This window comes from Apteryx rowi, unplaced genomic scaffold (assembly GCF_003343035.1).
Source record: "Apteryx rowi isolate R43461 unplaced genomic scaffold, aptRow1 scaffold_4, whole genome shotgun sequence".
In the NCBI taxonomy this organism is placed as follows: Eukaryota; Metazoa; Chordata; class Aves; order Apterygiformes; family Apterygidae; genus Apteryx; species Apteryx rowi.
This window is the reverse complement of record NW_020450529.1, coordinates 6,688,171-6,706,800: the sequence shown is the minus strand read 5'-3', so window position 1 is coordinate 6,706,800 and position 18,630 is coordinate 6,688,171. Positions and strand designations below refer to the sequence as shown.

At 44.0% G+C, this 18,630-nt stretch overlaps 1 protein-coding gene across 2 annotated transcripts in view; it reads right to left on the bottom strand.

Moving 5' to 3' along the window:
* Positions 1–18,630, bottom strand: part of FRMD4B (FERM domain containing 4B) — a 126,958-nt gene that overhangs the window by 26,352 nt on the left and 81,976 nt on the right. For both annotated transcript variants that reach the window (XM_026074947.1, XM_026074948.1), the window contains 6 exons: positions 18,452–18,508; positions 17,340–17,362; positions 3,313–3,396; positions 2,145–2,210; positions 1,506–1,563; positions 489–575 (listed from right to left, as the gene is read on the bottom strand). In XM_026074947.1, coding sequence (XP_025930732.1) covers positions 489–575; positions 1,506–1,563; positions 2,145–2,210; positions 3,313–3,396; positions 17,340–17,362; positions 18,452–18,508 — 375 coding nt within the window. The remainder of the gene's footprint in view (positions 1–488; positions 576–1,505; positions 1,564–2,144; positions 2,211–3,312; positions 3,397–17,339; positions 17,363–18,451; positions 18,509–18,630) is intronic.

The following is an 18,630-nucleotide window of genomic DNA, read 5'->3' as shown; positions in this document are numbered from 1 at the left end:
TTAAAGTGCCATACATCAAGGAAACAGAGCTGCCTGAACAGCCTTGCAGTTCCACATCGATCTGCTCATATTTCATGAATATCAGTCGATCCTTTTATCATTTCACACACAAAGAACACCTACTAATGCCAACTGAAACACTGCTGGAGTGCAAGGCCTTTAGTTTGGGATTTGCAGGAACCCAATTGCTTCATACTTTGTAGCTATCCCTGGAGGTTGCCAAAATTCCTGAAGAGACTGTCCTGAAACTACCAAACCCAAAGACACATGAGCCAAAACTCCCAAAGGAAGTTGCTTGAGGTGGCAAATTAGAGCTTCCATTATCTACAAGAGAGAGGAGAATTCTGCGTTCATGTTAGCAGAATTCTCTTTCTGCCTATAAATCTTTTACTGTTGCACAACAGCCGAATAAACTCTAGTTTATAAATGTATGTTTTGAGATGCAATCCCCTCCCCCATAAACAAACAACCCTCCCCCCCAAACTTACTTTTCTGGGCTTGACCTTGTCTTGTAAGTCGTATTGGCCTATTCCTTTATAACTTATTCCAAGCCACCACGGGATTCCTTGTTTATCCTGAGAAATGAAAGACTACATGAACCAAGATCTAATTAAAAATTAAGCAGTTCAGAGATTACACCCTATTTCATTCTATGGCAAGTATGAGCAGATAAAGCATTTTTTTCCAAATGGACACGACATGGATTGCTAAGATGAACATTGAAACTTTCTTCTATTGCTTTCTTGGTCAAAAGCAAGAAACTAGGCAGTGGTTTTGCAAAGAGGACAAAAAGCATCAGTGCTGCTGAAACAAATGGTCGTCACTCATTGCAGGAGTGGCTGTGAGGAGGTAAGAAAATGGGACAGAGAAAGATCTGACCAATGACTGTATCCACTAAACTCAGGCATGAGACAGCTGCAGGAGAACAGGGCACAGCAGCTACTTCTCAGGTACTACTGCCATGTCCATGACTCAAAGCAAGGAGACCAGCTCTGCTGAGCTCTTCTGCCCAAAATGCTTTTGCACAGGCTCTGCTTTACAATTGGAATAAATGGTATATTTCCATCACTCTCCAAAAATACGTCTCAGTTGTACAGCATTTCCCACACACACATATTCATACACTAATCACCTGCCACTTAGAAGCAGTCTTTTCTACTTCATATTTTTTTTCTAATCTTGATTAACAATGTCTCTGGAGAAAATATTAACTGCTTAAAATCTAGAAGTGATATCCAATTTAATTAAGTTGATATGAATTTAGGTCCTGATAGGATTACAGAAGGTTTTAGCAAAGATTCCTTTCTGTCATCTGTAGCACATAATGCTTCGCTGCTCTCTGAAAATGTTTCAAAGACGACTGAAGGGGGGAAAAAAAGCATAGAGCTTGAAAAACATGGGGTTTAATGCTGATAGATGAGTACTGAATCATCAAACTACTCCTTCAGGAATGTAATCACATGTAATAAGCTAAGCAATTGCATTATCTATGGACATCTACTAACCTTTACTCCATAGTAATGGACTCCATATGTTGGCAAAGCTTCTACCACTTTCATGTACCTGTAGACAGATTTATAGTGTATCAGATGAGTTTCACTGGAGGGAATAATACCTATTAACATATTTTTTTCACACACATGTGAGTCAAGTCATTTATCATTTGCATATTTTCAATGACTTAATGATTTAAAGGCCCATGTTTTCAGAAAAATCTTAGCATCCAAGCCTGGGGAAACACGTGACATTTTGGCCTAAATGAAGTGAATGGAAAATTTCCCATACAACAAAACATTCAATTCTCTTATCAGAAGTTCAGAGAACCAAATGTAAAACTTCTGAACATGTGAGCCTTCTAGAAAATACTGGAGGGAAGGATCTGCCTATAGTTATTTCATTACGGTGCTTTTTACATCTGAGGTCTTTTGAATGAGGAGATACCACCTTAACTGGAAATCTGGGAAATGTGAAGTCTAAAGTAATTTAACTTTAAAATGCAATTCAATAAAAAAAGAATTCCTACAGATACAAATGGTAGAGTTCACAAGCAATAACCACCAAAACAGCATGCGCTACCACTTCTCAGCGAAAAGAAAAAAAAGTAAAAAATACTATTTACACATATTAATAAACGCCATACTCACTGAACAATAGCTTGTCCTCTGGTCAGACCTTTAATTTGTGTATAATGTTCAATTACTCTATCCTCACTGCAAAATAAGCACAAAAACCAATTTAGAGGCTCAGTGACTTTTTCCATATGCGATAGCATTTGTTGAAATTCAGATGCCTACTCAGCATGCAGAGAAGTGTCTCTCTGTACATTTCTCACTCCAGTTTACATTCTGTTTCTTAATGATTTGTTTCGCACCCTTCATTAAGCAGAATGGACCTGTCTAATCCTCGGCATAGCATGCAGCCTTCCAGAGTCTAATTAACCATTTCAGAGCAGCCTGCTTTGCTGCAGATGCTGCTGCAGAATAATGGTACTAATTGTATAAATTCATTTTCAGGTTCTAAAGAACCCAGACTTCAAAAGACGGCTAATGCTGCATATATATGACAAGAAGCTGAAACAGAAGTGCTTTCGTTCTAGTGTATTTTTTCCCTTCAGACATTTCATAGAGGAGGAACCAAGATTTATCAGCAATGACTTTTTCATATTTTTTCCCTTCAACATTTTGTTCTACTGGAATGTGAAATAAAATATGCRTTTAGTGTCAGATACTTGAAGACAAAATAAAAAACAGCATTTGGTTTGAAAAAGCAAGGCATAAGAAAAAATGCTAGCATACTTAAAAATACATCAAGTATATATCAAGCCTCGAAATGAAACAAATGAGGGAGTCAAACTTGTACAAAGGGCCATCAAGTACAAGCAAACAATACTGCTGATCCATCCCAAATGTTGTGTTTCTTACAGCAGATTCAAGCCACAAAACTGGACCTGCCTCTCTGTTTCAGAGACTACACCATTTGATAGTTGAAAAGTAAAGTGCTCTTTACAGAACTCAGACTTGGCTGGAGTTTAGATTTTGGCTCTTTCCATTGTGCACTACCACAAATTCTGATCCAGAAATTTCTGACCCACCAATTTCATTTGACCAAACTTTCAGTAAGGGAATTACACTGGATCTGGGTGTCACCTATAACCTTCTACAAGTTGGAAACATTTGAATGTGAGCAATTAACTCCATATCCTATACCATATAGGCTAAAATCTTTTAAAGCTGTTTTTAAAACTCTTAAAAACTGAGCTTGCTATTATCATCTATAGCAAAGTTTTACATTTTAAAGTAGATAACAGCTCACCAGTAAGCAAGCGATGGATGTTCTTGCAGTGTCTTGGTAGGAAAGACAGGCAGTGTCTTCAAGTCTTTTCTAGTGTTTTCATCACTAAAACCAAAGACAACACAGTTACTGCTAGTGAATCATAGATGTGATCATGAGTTTCAATAAAAGGAAAGCGCTGTTAGGTATTTGCTAGCCAAGAACACGTTACACTGCCCCATATCTGGCCGTCATAGCAACATAACACTATAGGCCCTCTCACATGACAGTGATGTGGACTGATGTTGTAACTCATTACAGAGACACGTGACTATCGGGGCAGCAAGGCCACTGTATTGATATTTATTTTACACAAGCTCACTCTATTTGCTGAGTACAGAGTAAGCCCTGAACAGCTGCAGGAGGGAAACCTTTGCCCAAAGGCAAGGCTTGTATTACTATTTTTGCTCTATCATTTGTCAAAATCCTTCCTGGCACACAATAAATTTTGTGAAGCAGTGCAGTATTTGTTAGATCTCAGAGTTTAAACACAGATCTGATCGAAAACAAAGTAGTTCAGTTAATATACTTTGAAGTATTTTTACTCATAAGAGTTTTCCTGGACTTCTCATTCTATAGAAAGTTCAAGTATTCTGGGCCCAATCTGGAACCAAAAAAAAATAAATATTGAAGTATGGAAGTTTGTCTCAAGATTAGCAGAATATTTAAAGAAGCTATTTATAGGCATCAGTAAAATGATTAATATTTTCTCTTTATATACTTCGTTGATTAATCAGCTGAAACTTGCACACCTCATTTCTGCAGAATTTCTGCATGCCTTCACAGTAGTGGGAACAAGCACCAACATGACTTTCCTGGGCAAAGAATGCATCAGATCTGTTAACATCTGCCCTGCTTCTGAATCCAGGCTTTCCTTGAAGGTGTTCTCCTGCTCCAAAGCTCCGTTTTGATGAGAATCCATCACTGCAGATTTCATCTGAGTTACATTCCCACTCTACCCTCAAAAGTGCCTTGGCACGAGCACCCCGTGCATCAGTGGAGTAGATCACAGCATAAAACTCTGCGAGGCAGGGGTAAGTAGCCATTGCAGACAGAGGCAGCAACAGAGGGGCACTGAACCACCGAAATGCTTCCATCTCAGCACTAAAGCTGGGCGCTTGCGGCAGATGTCACATGGGCGGCACAGTAAATTAAAGCTCTTTGTTCGTTCTGAGAGCATGGGCTAATAGCTCTCCAAGCCTCTTCCCCCAAGCCCGACAATATGCCTCAGCCCTGACTTAGAGGGACCACCTCTGGGGACGAGGAAACAGTTCAATCAACAGCTTATTTATTCTTCAGCGTCTTTGATGAAGTTGCCAAGAAGGGGGTCAATTAGCAAGGACTAGCTGTTGTTCCTGCGCTTTGCAACGCCAGCTCTCTTCTACCAGGAATATGCACTTTTCTTCGCGAGCTGGCTGGCACCCAACTGCCACAAACGGGGACAGCTGGGTAGAAAATCAGGATCTCTCCTTTTAACTCTCAATACTGCCAGCATTCACAAAAGCTGAGAGGTTTTTATTCGCCCCTTAAAAGCCTGCTGATGGAATGAAAAGGCTGTATGACATCTCAGCTTCCAGCGAGAAGGTAGATTACCAGGGTTTTGTAAGGAAGCATGAAAACGCAGACAGAGCATACCTCTCCTGAGGCCTCAGGAACCAGAGTCCAGCAAAACAAAACCCAAAGCCCTGAGCCCTGGTCTGATCTCATGGCTGACCCTGCTGGAGGCAGGAGGTTGCACTAGACACCTCGTGAGGTCCCTTCCACTTCAACTATCGAATCACAGGATAAATTTATTATTCAGGATTGCTCCTATTTTTAAGCCTGATACACAACTGCAATGGCTGCTTTAATGATCAGGGTTGGCAGGGAAATATAAGGAAGAAAGGAAAGGGTTTTGGAAGGAAGCAATAACAAAAAAGCTGGTTTTTACCAAACAAAAGGGCTATTCCTCTAAATATAGACTCTAAATTCATGACACTCATAATCAGAAGTTTAATAGCTGCTCTCTGAACCCCTATGTAGAAACCTCACTGGCAATGAACAACACAACGCCCAAGCACGGGCTGAAGCACCACAAAGAGGCCTGATGCCAGAACGCACGAGCTGGGGTCTGGCAGAGGCAGCCCACCTTCCCTCTGCCCACATGGTGAGCCGGAGGGACCACGCGTGCCCCGCAGGCTGTCCTATCCCCCACCTCGCCCACAGCCCACCACCATAGCCAAGGTGGGATGGTGGCCCCCAAGCTGCCACTGCAGCAGCTGAGGTGGAGAGACCATGAACTTGCCTTTGCCAACCATGTTACAGGGCCAGTAACCCCCCAGCACAAAGATGATGCAGAAATGCTAAAAACCCTGGTGGCTGCTTCCTGCCAGGCACTAACTGCCATATTTTGCACAATCCATGGCCTCCCACCATCCAGCAGACCTTCCAAACATCCGAGGCTACTCATTTCAGTCATCTACTGTAGTTATGTTCGAAAATGTCGGCCCTACTACACACAGCTGGCTTCCCACTTTGTCATTAGGCCCCTCACCTCCAGACCTGGCTGAGTAGTGATCTATTTTATCCTCAGATATCAAAATAAGGGTGCTAGTTAAGTCTGTGCGATGATTACTGAAGTACTTCATCACTATGGAAATGTCTACCACTGGCTCCAGGCAGCCAGCTCACCTGCTTCCCTGAGAAGGCTTGTGGGCTCAGATTTGTGACATCTAGGACTGCAATTGCTCCTGTGCCATGATTTCAAGTCAATCCCTCCAATTCCTTTCACAGGATGCTGGTTTGCTACCAGCCTCTTGTGGAGTTGAAGCACTGACCTAGAACAACAGGTTCTGGGGCAGCTCTTTGGCCAGCAGAGTCCACAGAGCTGTGACGACCTACAGCAAAGTTGGACCTTCTCTGTTCTTCTGCCAACCTACTCACCCATCCAACTACCTCTAACAGTAGAGGATGCATTCTTTCATAAGGTGAAGGACCCAATCTCATATCCTGCATCCCATCCTGTCAACCTGCAACTCTGTACTGGAGGGAGAACTGCTCCCTATCAGGATGGGCGATTACATGCAAGGTCTGAAAGTCTCTGCTTGGCCATATGAGAAATTTATTTTCTCCTGCATAATCATAAGATTAAGCGTGACACAAAGTCAGAAAAGTTTTGTAAAAGGCCCAGTAGAAACAGGGCATAGCTCCTTGCATGCTGAACACCTTCTGCTAAACAGAACAGTCTAACCCTCAGCAGCATATATCTGCTGATCACGTGCCTAAAGATTAGCATTTGGGATGATTCTCAGCTTCACAGATAGTAGAAGCATCAAATGGTCCTCTTCCTCCTTCAACAGAGTTCATTATCACTTCATCAGAGGAGAAAGTGCATGTTCTCCCCCTGACCCTTGGGATCACTTTCCCAAGCCCTCAGAGACCCAACTCTCCCCCAGAGGTGACAATTCCAGATAGCAGCAGCAACACTTTGAATTACGACCTGTTCCTGTTTGGTTTCACAGTGACCGCAAGACAATACAGAAACACAAGGCAGACACCCCTTTCTCGAGATATTCCACTGCCTGTGCTGTCTCTGCTATCTACTAACCAAACCCACACGTGCTGCATTTAGAAGGTTCATGAGAATAAAAGCCTGTTCTCATCAGAGCAGAAGTACACTTCAGCTGTCAGGACTGAGAGGCCCACTTGCATTTAATCTGACCTCCAGTACAGAGGGGCTTCTTGACTGGTGGTTCTTGGCATACTTCCAACACATAAACTTAAACTGCCCAGAGTCAACAGGACTGAACATTTTTGGCAAAAGGTTTGTTTACTTCCCAGGAGGAGAACATAAGAAAACACTCATCTGAAGTATTTTTCCACTATGGAGAAGAACTAAAGAAAATGAGCTCACGGACCCTTTCCTTTCCATTCCACCCTTTCACACGGGAGTTTTCTCCCCAGCAGACATTTGGCAGAACTTGAACTGATTTGGGCAAAGTAAATGAAAATCTCCACCAAATCCTGCTCGCGTAGAATTTTAGCTTGCATTCTTGGTACTGTCCATATTTAATTTTCTGTCACAATCTGAACAAACCTAGGGCAAGATGCTGTCCCCAGCCAGCATGCCCTGTTCATCGGTCCCAGAGGGACTAATCTACAGAGACTGAAGGGGCAGCTTGTCTTTAAAATAACCAACAGCAATATTTAATCACATACCATATTATGAATAGAAATTCTCATAAACTACCAGCTCTAGCAGCAAACTAGTACCAATCCTACATGCTTCTTACAACCCACTGACGCTCTATGAAGTTTTAGGTGTCTAGGGAAAGATTCATTTTTCTTTTCTTACTAAAAAACCCGACTAGAAATCTGTGAAGGAACCCAGTCAGACAATAATGACATGCTCTGCCTAAAGTACATTACTTAACATTAAAATAACTTACATATTTGTATTTCCAGAAAGTGAATCTTCACAGCTTGTAATTGCATGACACAGCGCTCCTGCTGACAGAACTGTGCTAATTGGAGCCGTTTGTACTGGATGCCCAGGCTCTTCCTTGCGCCCATTATGTCAAAAAACAGCTTATGCTTGTTGCTAATGCAGTAACTCAAGGTAAGAGCTTCGATGCAATAAGATGTGGTTAATGAGATTAGCATTAAATGTGAAGAGCAACAGACACACCCAGAGCAGCAAAAGCAATATGTTTGACTACAACATAAAAGCTTATCAACCCACATGTTTGTAAATATTAACTGCTTGATAAGGATAGGACTTAACTTCTACCTGACTAAAGTGATGGTACATGTGTCCATCATTGCTGAACTGTTCTGGCAACATTTTACAAGGTGGGATTTTATCACTGGGGAAAGTCCACTGTATAGTGATTTTCCTCCACTGTCGAAGTTTCTTGTCTGCACATAAGTACTTATTTTTATGTTGTTGTGTAATCCTTAGAATTATGTTATTATTGGGTCTTTCTGAATGTGACCATTTATATTCACAGTTTATCTGTGTAATGATTTTAGGCACACAACAAGCAAAATTTAGAGTGGCCTTGTCTTTAGAAAACATTGACCAACCTCTCAAGTTACCCTGAAAGACATTTCACAGACACCACAAATCAACAGTCAGTTTTGAGAACCATGTGTGAGATGTAAAAGAAATATGGAGCTTCTCATCTAAAGAATGAAATAGTATTATCACGCATCATGAAAAGATGCTACAAAATTTTTCCATTAAACTGTCATCTTATTCTGTTACAGATGTTTACCATTAGCAAAAAATAAAATAAAATAAAAACAGAACACAATCAAATTAGTTACTTGAAATCCAACCATCTAGTTTCTCAGATGGCTGGTCAGGGTACTCAGAAGATGCCAGTATCGGCCCTGATTCTTGAGTACCACCACTGAATTCACTCGCTGTGGCATTACAAGCAACGCTGTAACTGCGTGAGAGCAACCTGGGTTGCCACCTACGGCCCAGCCTGGTTCTAAACTGACCAGATTCAGAGTAACATCACTGAGGTCCGAGCTGCTCCTGTTTTACATGTTTGCAGATGAGAGGCAGCAACACAGATTGTCATGTTGCGGCTGGACTCCTTCAGCAGCAGGTGCATTTCCTGTAGAGTTTTGTTTTTAAAGAAATGGAAGGGCAGAGCAGGCTGCCTTTTGCACTCGCTTGGAGGCTGGTCTAGCCCTTAAAGGTCCTACAAGAAGCAGGCGTTAGGAGGAAGCAGCAAAGCAGTCRAGAGGAAAAATGAGCGGGGTTAAAAGTGCAAGGGAAAAAAGGGGGGAAGGAAGACAGAGTGARGAAGGTAAGGAAGGAGAAAGTGGATTGATTTAGAAGCTTTTGAGCAAGTCAGAGCAGCAGGATCTTGGCAGTCGGATTATGAAATACATTCGCTGACAAATCCTCTTTTGTGACAAATGCCAGATGTTCCCCATCATTTCCCAACCTTTAAGTTCATGGTCTGCTGGCACACTCAAGGAAGCTTTTCCTACTGAAGAATGACCAGCATCCGGAAAGGCAATGTCCAGGGCACTCCCAATTGCACCACGAGGGCTGGAGGCCCGCAGGACATGCCAGAGCTGAACGTTAAACTCGCGGTCAGCAGGAAGCTTTGTCCAGGCGATGATTCCAAGGTTTGCCACTTGAATACCAGACAAGAACAGACTGCTCAGAAAGGTATTTGAAGGAGCGTTTCTAAGAGGCTTCCAAACCCCGCAATGTGGGAAAGAACATGATAAACAGGGCAGCTAGTTTGCTCAATGTCACGCGGGAGGTGAATGTGTTAAGCTTGCAGCACACGTCTATGCTGCAGGCACAGTGCTAGCTCAGGGATTTCCACACTGTGCTGCAACAACCRTTTTAGCTTTACAGCTGGAGAGGGACCCTCAAACCTAAAACGTGGCTGGGCTGGCAAACACTTCCCCAGAATTAGCACAGGCTGGATCACAGCCATGGACCCGGAGGGCTGACTTTCAGCTCCAGCCCCATTCCAGTCAGCTTTAGGCGAATATCTCAGCCCTATCAGGCTTTCCAAAAGAGCAGCAACAGTGCCTACTGGTCTCACGGGAGTTTTCTGACTCTGCTTGTTGATACTGGGGAGATTGGCCAAGAGCACACCAGGGAAAGCAGCATTTCTAGTGTCAGCTGTATCAATGCACCTCTCCATCCTCAGACAGAGGGACAGGACAGATGAGACCAAGGTACTTCTGGAGCTACTCTCGGCAGGCAAGGCAGCGTATTTCCCCTTGCAGCTAGGGAGCAGAGTGCTGAGAAAGCAGTTCTCCAGGGCTAGAGAAATTCGGTGACTTGGAGCCGAGTTCCCCTGCCCTAAGTTCTCAGTCTTTGCTGACGGCTGACAGTCTCACAGATCTAGTGCAGTATATCCACATCGGCAAAGTTGTTCAGACGCACTGATAGCATGCGTTAGCGATGTTTCACTATCGGACCAGACAGGAAGCAGAATGGCTCTGCTTTACCTGGGGATTTACTGTAAAGCAAAAGATGACTATTCACAGTTGATACAACGCTTGAAGGATCCTGAACTCTTCTTCAGTACAACAGACTGTTATTTCTAACATTCACGCTTTCTTCCTGTTCACACAAAAGTCAGATTAGCCATATTAGTTGTGGTTCTTTAGTATGTCTGAGTACAGCAGCAAAGCTTAGAGCTTGTTATCATAGTCCTCTATGCTGATACAAAGACACATGCAACCACAAGAAAAATAAAGCATCTGAATAACGATAAAGGCCCGACAAATCTACAAAAGGAAAAGCAGAGGCTGAGAAGCTGTCATTCCATTTCCCCAAAGTGCAAAATACACACTGCCATGACAGGTCCCAACCTCCTCAAGGTGAGGAAAATCAAAGAGAATTTTCTTTCTTTTTTTAAATGAGGGCGGTGTTTCGAGTCAGACCAGACACCAAATTCCTGCTCTGCGCGTATGGTGCAAGTGTGGAGCAACGCTCTGTAGGTCTGACACTGCTCTCAAGGTGTTTATCAGAACTGAGGTGAAGACAATCTCACTCACAAGCAGTGAAACCTCACTTTACAACCRGAAAAGGCAATACACTTTAATGCTGAATCTGTATACTGAAGGGATTTCTAAGGGGGAAGGTATCTTCTACCTACGGAGCCTGGACGCTACTCAAAGCCTAACGGCTACAACAGCAGCATGTCTCCGTCTGCTGCACSGGGGGAAAACTTGTGCCATTTATGAATTTTCTGGCTCCATACTTGCCTCTTCTCTCATCTACTTTGGATGCAGAGCTCTGCATCAGTGACAGAGCACACACAAARGCCCTCCCCAGGCGGCTGGCTCGTACCCACTACAGCACTGCTTGTTTGAGTTACAAGTGCCTTAGAGAGAAGAAAAAAAGGAAGAAAATAGAAGGTACAGTTGAGGGATACTTACCTATGACAAAGCACAATGACCCCTTTTGCTGCCCCTGTAGGGCCTTGTACTTAACATTACACATCTGAAACCTTTAAAAAGGTGTTACTTACTGTCATAATTATAATTAGCCTAAATATTAAAGCTACATTACCAAATGCATGTAGTAAATCCCATGAGATCAGATTATTAAGCTATTCAAAGCATCCTCACTTTTTCTTCATCTAATCCCTTGTTCATTTTACTCAGTGTTTCCACCTAATTCAGGCTAATTCATCTGCTGCACAGYAAGCATACTATACAAATTCCCTGGGAGCCCTTACAGGACTGCTTTAAAAGAGGAAACTGTAAAAATACTAAGATGACATCATCACAGCAATGACGCCTGCTTTGTTCTGTCCTAAAACGTACTAACCTACAAGTTGCACAGGGGGTGTGGAAGGGGCACTTATTCAGTTTAGCAGAAAATTGGGGGCCTAAGTATTTTTTGTAATTGCACCTGACTTACACAATGATCTTCAACTTTTTATTGAAAAATAAAACATCAGGAACCCCTCCCCCGTCACATGCCAGTTAATAACTCTTTGCTCATCTTGTTTCAAATTAATTATTTATTGCAAAGGAGTGAATTTAGGAAAGCACATAGCTGGGTTTGATCGAGAGAGAGTTAATGGTTCATGAGCAAGTGCCTAGCGAAGTATTTAAAGAAAAAGTGTGCAGAGAGTTGCACCTGAAAGGCAAAATACACAATGACTCACTCAACAAACAAGAGGCAGTTCAGCAAAATGAGCGCAGCCACACCGCTCCAATGCCTAGCACTGATTTACAAGCTCTGCAGACAGGCTCTGCAGGGCACAGTGGATTATCCCGGAGAAAGTCTCTGCAAATACCATTGCACAGACATTTTAAAATGCACTTACATTGAAAGGAAAAACAAAATCTAAAAACTGAGCTGGTACCTATGACAAGCACCAGATGGACATCTTGAGAAAATGAACCCTATAGCGATCACCAGCCCTCACGCACCACCCTCCAAAAGCTCCATACTTTGCTCCGAAGGAAGGCCTCTGGGGTTGAAGGAGGAATTCAGACTCTGTGCTCAGGTCTTTGGCCTCCATGCTATGATCAACACAAAAGTCCCCTTTTAACTAATTCAGAATCCCACTGTCCCCTTGGAAAAGGGTTTCCAATGTATTTCAGCACAAACAAATAATTCAGAAGAGGCCTCCTTCAGCAACAGCGCAGCCTAATAGGAGCAGGACTATGGAGCAAAAGGGTTTGTGCAGAAGACCTGACACCCACGCTATCCCCATTTCAGGGCTTTTCTTTAGGCCAGCCCCAGTCTGGCTCAGTGGTCTGAGCACCCACGAGCTGGTGGCACATGCGAGGTGGGCTCCATTCAGGTGGCACGAGCCCAACCTGCACCCTTGGAGGCCACGCCAGGATGTGAACTGAAGGGGTGAATAGGAACAACTGGGAGATTTGTTCCAGAAAYGTGTTTGTGGTCTGCCCACATCCTGGACACGGCCACACCTGGAGTTTTGGTTGTATCAACCTGGTGAGATACCCCAAAGCAGGCTGGGCTCGATTCTCGGGGAGCCCGGAGTCAGAGGCTGGGTTAGCCTTTGGGTAAGGTAGCACAACTAGCAGGTGCTCCGATATCAGACAACGACTGACTTCTTTCAAGCAGCTCATTTTCTAGCGTAGCCTACGTTATGGTTTACATGTTCTTTTCTGCCAAGTGATTCTCCAATTTGTCTGGCAAAATAATCATCTTCCCAAGTAAATGCTACCAAAAGTCAATACTGGAGCGCTCACACTCTTAATTAGGAGCAAATCGTTGATATTAACTCTCTACAGCTAGTCCAAGCAATTATTTTTTTCCTCCGTAAAGTTTGTAAATTTAGRAGCTCCTGAACCAATTACCCTTGCAAACTGCAGCTAGAGGGTATCTTTCACACAAACCATTTCCTTTAACAAACTCTATTTATCACCCTTGTAATGATAAACCCCAGTCTCTCATATATGTCAGCTATCAGGAATTCATTATTTTGTCTGTGTTATGTTATACCAGTCGGGAGTTATCTTTGCAGCCCACAGGCTAGAATCAAAATCCAATGTGTCAGCTATTTAAAGAAAATGGAAGCCCTCCTCCAGCAATTTAATTAACTTTCAGGGATCACGGCTGAGTTTCAGTGCAGGAAACATTACTGTGGAAAATATGATCCAAGATATCAGTCAGAAAATAAACTTAAAAACAAAGTTACTTTCCTGGTATAATCCATGTACCTAATCTGATTTTAATAAACCTTTTTCTAAAGCTAGAAGCACAAGATTTAGGACTGTCAATCTTCATGTCAGTGGCATATCGTCTCTTTCATCAAGCTACAAAGCAAAATAATACTATATACTACYGCACAGTATTTCACTGTGGTAGATGCTTAGTCCACAGACTAAATACAGTTAAATCATTTATTTTCCAAGGAAGCAARAAGTTATACATTGCCTGTTTATATTATGAATAATTACCAGACTGAACTCTTATTTTGCTTACCTGTCAAGATATTAGGTTTCTTAAAAATGACAATGAAATTAAYCTCTTAAATAGATTGCACACATTTTTTTCAGGAATTAGACCATTCCAGAAGCTGCAACTTGAATCGATTGAATCTTTAAAATCCTTTAGAGAGTTTAAAAAGTCAACAATTTAACTACAACTGCAGCATTTTCTGTGTAATAAATGTGACAGTGCATTAGTTCATTTAAGTAACACATAACTTCAAAACTACACTGATATTAATGACTCATATTTTCTTTGGGAGTTGCTTTGCAGGGGCTGGGGAAGACTGATAGGAATTCAACTTAAAAAGAGGCAGCCCATCAACTGAAAGTCACAGATCAGTCAYGGAAAGTGAACAAGGGCAAAACATTACTTCCCTCTTCTCGAGCAAAYGTGCCRAGCCATTTCACAGGAAGGMAGAGGGCCRCAGTTTGCAGCATCTCRGACAGACTTTCTGTGAACGTCTGTGAAAYCCTCCAGAGCAAACCCACTGCCCTTATCAGCCCTAACGCTGCCCTACACGGGGGAGACAAATGTCTCGCGGGGCATTGCYGTGGCATGTTCTTGCAGACCTCTTCATCACATATGTGGTATAGGTATCTTGGCCAGGATAACCAGTTCAGTAAACAGGAAAAGGAACTGGACCATTTGTGATGGACACGCCACCACGGTGAGCTACACCGATCATGGTATGKTGCCATCTTTGCTAATAATTCCTCTTGTGGCCAGCAGTAATTTTAGATTGCATTTTAGAGACCAGKGCAAACCAACAAAGGCACGTACACCATAGACATACTGCAGATATCATTTGCAAGTATGCACTTAAGAGCCTATAAAGTTTCAAAGTGGGATTTAGGTGTTTTCTCACTCGTGTAAACCTTCCTGCTGAATAAGGAGCATGCCCTTGTCCTAACATCCCYGGCCAGGCCCCAGTGATCCTACTGGATTTCACCTGCAGAGGCCAAACCACAGAGGTCCTCATGTTCTTGTGCTGACAGTGCTACCAGACTGCAAAGTCTCTCCAGAATGACCTCTGCAGCATAGAAATAAGAAGTTTTTACTTCTTCCAACTGCCCATGTGTCAGGTTTGCTCACTGAAAATAAACAGATTTCAAAAGAATGTGCTCGCCCACTCARCACGGGATAAGGGCGGGTGTTTCTGGGAAGATTACGGTTCTTTTCCACTGCAGCGCTATCTGAGAATTTGAACAGTGGATTGGGGAACGGGGTTACTAGAGCTGCAGGATTTTAAAGTGTCCATATCCTGGCATTGAGCTGTGTATTCCCATTTGAAGTCAGCAGCCGCTCTGCACAGTGACCGGTCTGCAGGACGTGCCCCCCAGAAGAGCTCCCTGCTAGTGTGAAAAAATTGACTATGCAGCAATCRCCAGCTTTGTCCCGACTGGCCCACTTTCAGCTTGCAGAAAGCAAGTCTGTAGGACTTCAGGCAATTCCTGTATTTACTGGGAGTTCATTCAGTACTAATCCTATACAAAAGTTAACAAACGTGTTCTCACGTAAGCAGAAATGGTGCAACAGCCACATTCCGGAAAGTGATTCAAAATAGTATTTCCAAACGATAGTGTACAGTGAAGACACCAAAACCAAGGCACCACAAATGGAGACAGCTACACTGCATAAACGGCAGAATTCCTTGGAGAATATACCCTTTTATCAGGGGTGAGCTGGGCAGGGGAGACTAGCCATGCAGTATCTGTGTAAGATATGCCTGCAATTAAGCTGGTTGCTTTATCACTGGTGGTCCAAATAGCCTCATGTGACACGTAAAACCTAATTCCTTCATTTCTGGTGCACTCCTTTCCGTCCAGAACAGCTGGCCATGCTCATTAGATACGGAGGCGTAAAATCCAGGCTCCTGCAGGAACCAATTGTTGCAGCAACGCTCTGCTGCAAAGGCAACTCTTAGGGGAAGAGAAGCACCTGGAAAAGGAAATCAATTCTGCAGCAGAGCATTCTTCCCTCCAGTTCTCTTTAAATACTTTGGAAGCTAATCACAAGCGATCTACTCCTTGCAACTTGTCAGCTGAGGTATGTAAAATAACCATGTACACAGATCTTGTACATGTGAAGCAATACTTAAAACCTTATTTATTGTAAATGATAAGGAGTCAGTGTTAAGTTTAAACCACACGAGGGAGGTTTAAACCACAAAGGTAGTTTCTAACCTTAACCTCTTCTCTGAAGAATTTGTACCAGGCTAAGAAAGCACATGTCACCAGTTGCTGCGGCTTAACAAATGGCTTCTCATCAAGTGAACTGCAGTAATTTGAGGTCTGTGGCTACCTGTCCATAAACTGAATTAAGCTTATGGAGTCACTGTGAAATCAGGAAAGACTAGCAGTCTTTCTAGAGAAAAGTGCAACACATCATAGCTACAAGCAATATCCTGTGGGTCACAAAGCAGTTCTACAGCATGAACAGGAACAGAAATCATCTGTACAGCCAGCCAGTCCAGGCAATCTTAGCCACAAGGGGAACTTTTCCTCCCTGACAGCCCACCATCAAAAGCAAAGGGAGCTTTGTGAGGGACTTCCCAAAGCCTGTCCTCCCGTGGAGGAAGGACTGGGATTCAGAGAAGGGCTCTCAGTAGAGGAATTGGCACTTACTTGACAACTCCGTGCTGAATGAAAAGCAGAATATGCCACTGCTGCTGGTTTTGGTGGTCAGCTGTGACTGTTATTTACTGCATGTGAGCAGGTAGCTCTTTCCTGAGCATTTTCAGAGCGTGGTTCTTAAAAGCTGTTGTAGCCAAAGTGTAAAGACACCACTCTTCCTCTATAGAAACTCGGCAAGTAGTAAAATATTAACATGACCAAAGCTGACCTCTTGAATTTCTGTTTGCTTAGTGAGCTGCTCCTAATTGAAGGTCTCTTCCCTTGGCTCCTGTAACCCCCCTCCTCCCCAGCACGGCCAGTTCCCGTAACCAGCACACGGAGCCCAACAGGTAGAAAGCGATTTCCGAGGGCCAACACGGTCTGACTGTGCAGCTTCGGACAGCTAAACCCCGCAAGCCCAGGTCGCAGCCCAGCTACAACACCACAACTGGCAGGTCAAGTGCGGGGAGGGGGAGGCCCCGGCAGGGCAGCTGCGAAAGCAAGCGGCTCACTGATGCCCGGTGCCGGCAGCTGCCAGCTCCGGCCCCCGCGCACACATCCACCACCGTACACGGGCAGCGCTAGGAGGGGCGCAGAAACGGGTCTGACACGCAGCGCAAAGCACGGGCTTTCCGGGAGGACAGGGTGCGCACTGTCCCTCCATCCCCTGTAAAAAAGGGCAGGCATATACGGGGGGGGGGGGGTGACCAAACTGGGACGACCTGAAAAAAAAACCGTTTCCATTCAGAGCCTGTTCACAAAGGGAATTACTCACCCGGCAGACTGGGCAGATTTTATCCAGCCTGGCAGTGGATTTCACTTTCTTCACCCACCGCTCTAGGCTGGCTCTTACCCCCACCCATTTTCCTGATTGTTTGAAATACAATGCAAACTAAAGAAAACACATCCATCAAGCACATTAGTATTAGAAAGGAAAACGTTATTACCTGGAATAGTCCCCTTTAGCTTCCTACAATTGAAAAACAGTGACAAGAGTTAAAACGCGATCTCTGAGAGAGCCCCAGAGCTTTCCCAGCATTGTTCGCTGCCCTCTCCCACCGCCTCCCGGCCAGACCCCCGCGGTCACGCTCACGCGAGCCACCGAGGCTGCGCGCAGGCATTCGAGACGGGTCTCGGCCCCTGATGCTTCCAGCTGTGGGTTATCCACCTACGCCATAAATAACGCAGCTTCCAAAACTGGGGCGAATTTCACACTCCAAATCAAAAGTCGCTTTTACTGCAGGAGAAGTGAAATTCAGTTCTCTCCCCAGACAAGCAAATCCAGGGAAAGGTTGACTCCACAAGCGGGTCAACAGCTGAGGGGGGCTGCGCTCACTCAGGGCGAGGACAGTCCAGGCAGATGAAACCGCTGCGGCTTTGCTGGAGCATTTGCTCAGCGAAAATGCAGTTGGGGGTGGGAGGAGTGTGGGTGGGTGTGTGTGTGTGTGGGGGGGGTTACAAAACATCACCTTGCATACGGTAGAAATTTATTTTATAGCAAGTGGTAAGTAACCAGAGCTTAAGTCTAAGGACAAAAAAACTTGATTAATGAAAGGAAAAATTAACATAATCTATTTTACTATAATAGAGGAATAAAAATATAGGCTCTGAGAGAAAAATTCACGGGGGGAAAACAGCAAATTTTAGCTACAGTATTAAACCCTCTTCCTTCTCCCAGATCTCCAGAATATATTTAAATTAGAAAATTAAGTGATAAATTGAAGAGAAACCTCCTGAAATTAATTACTTCCCTTGAGGAGTCTTTCTCCTTCTTTCCCTCCTTCAAATCCAAATTGCTCAAACATAAATTTCTCTCGCTAGCCGGAGAACAATAGCTCCCGACATTTGTAGCTTTTTCCTTTTTTTTTTTTCCAATCTGCAGAGGCTATAAACAGTGCTGCACGGTTTTGTCTTCACAGAGGGGGAGGAAAAAAAAAAAAAAAAAACAGAAAAACAAAACCCAGCTGAACTAACAAGCAAGTCAAGCCGCCGCCACACGCCAAAGCTGCGGAGCGAGGCAGCGGGCAGCGCACGCACGCCGCGAGAAGGGCGGCCTTACCTGCAAGACCAGGGCTGCTAACTTGAAGACGGTCTCGCTCTCCACTTCGATCTGGCCCTGCGTGCGGCAAGAGGAGAGCGTTAGCCGCGCGCATCCCCGCGCCGCCGCGGCCGGCCACGCAGCGCACGCGCCGCGCCTGTCACCGCGCCGGCCGGCCTCTCGCCAGCGCAGACCATACC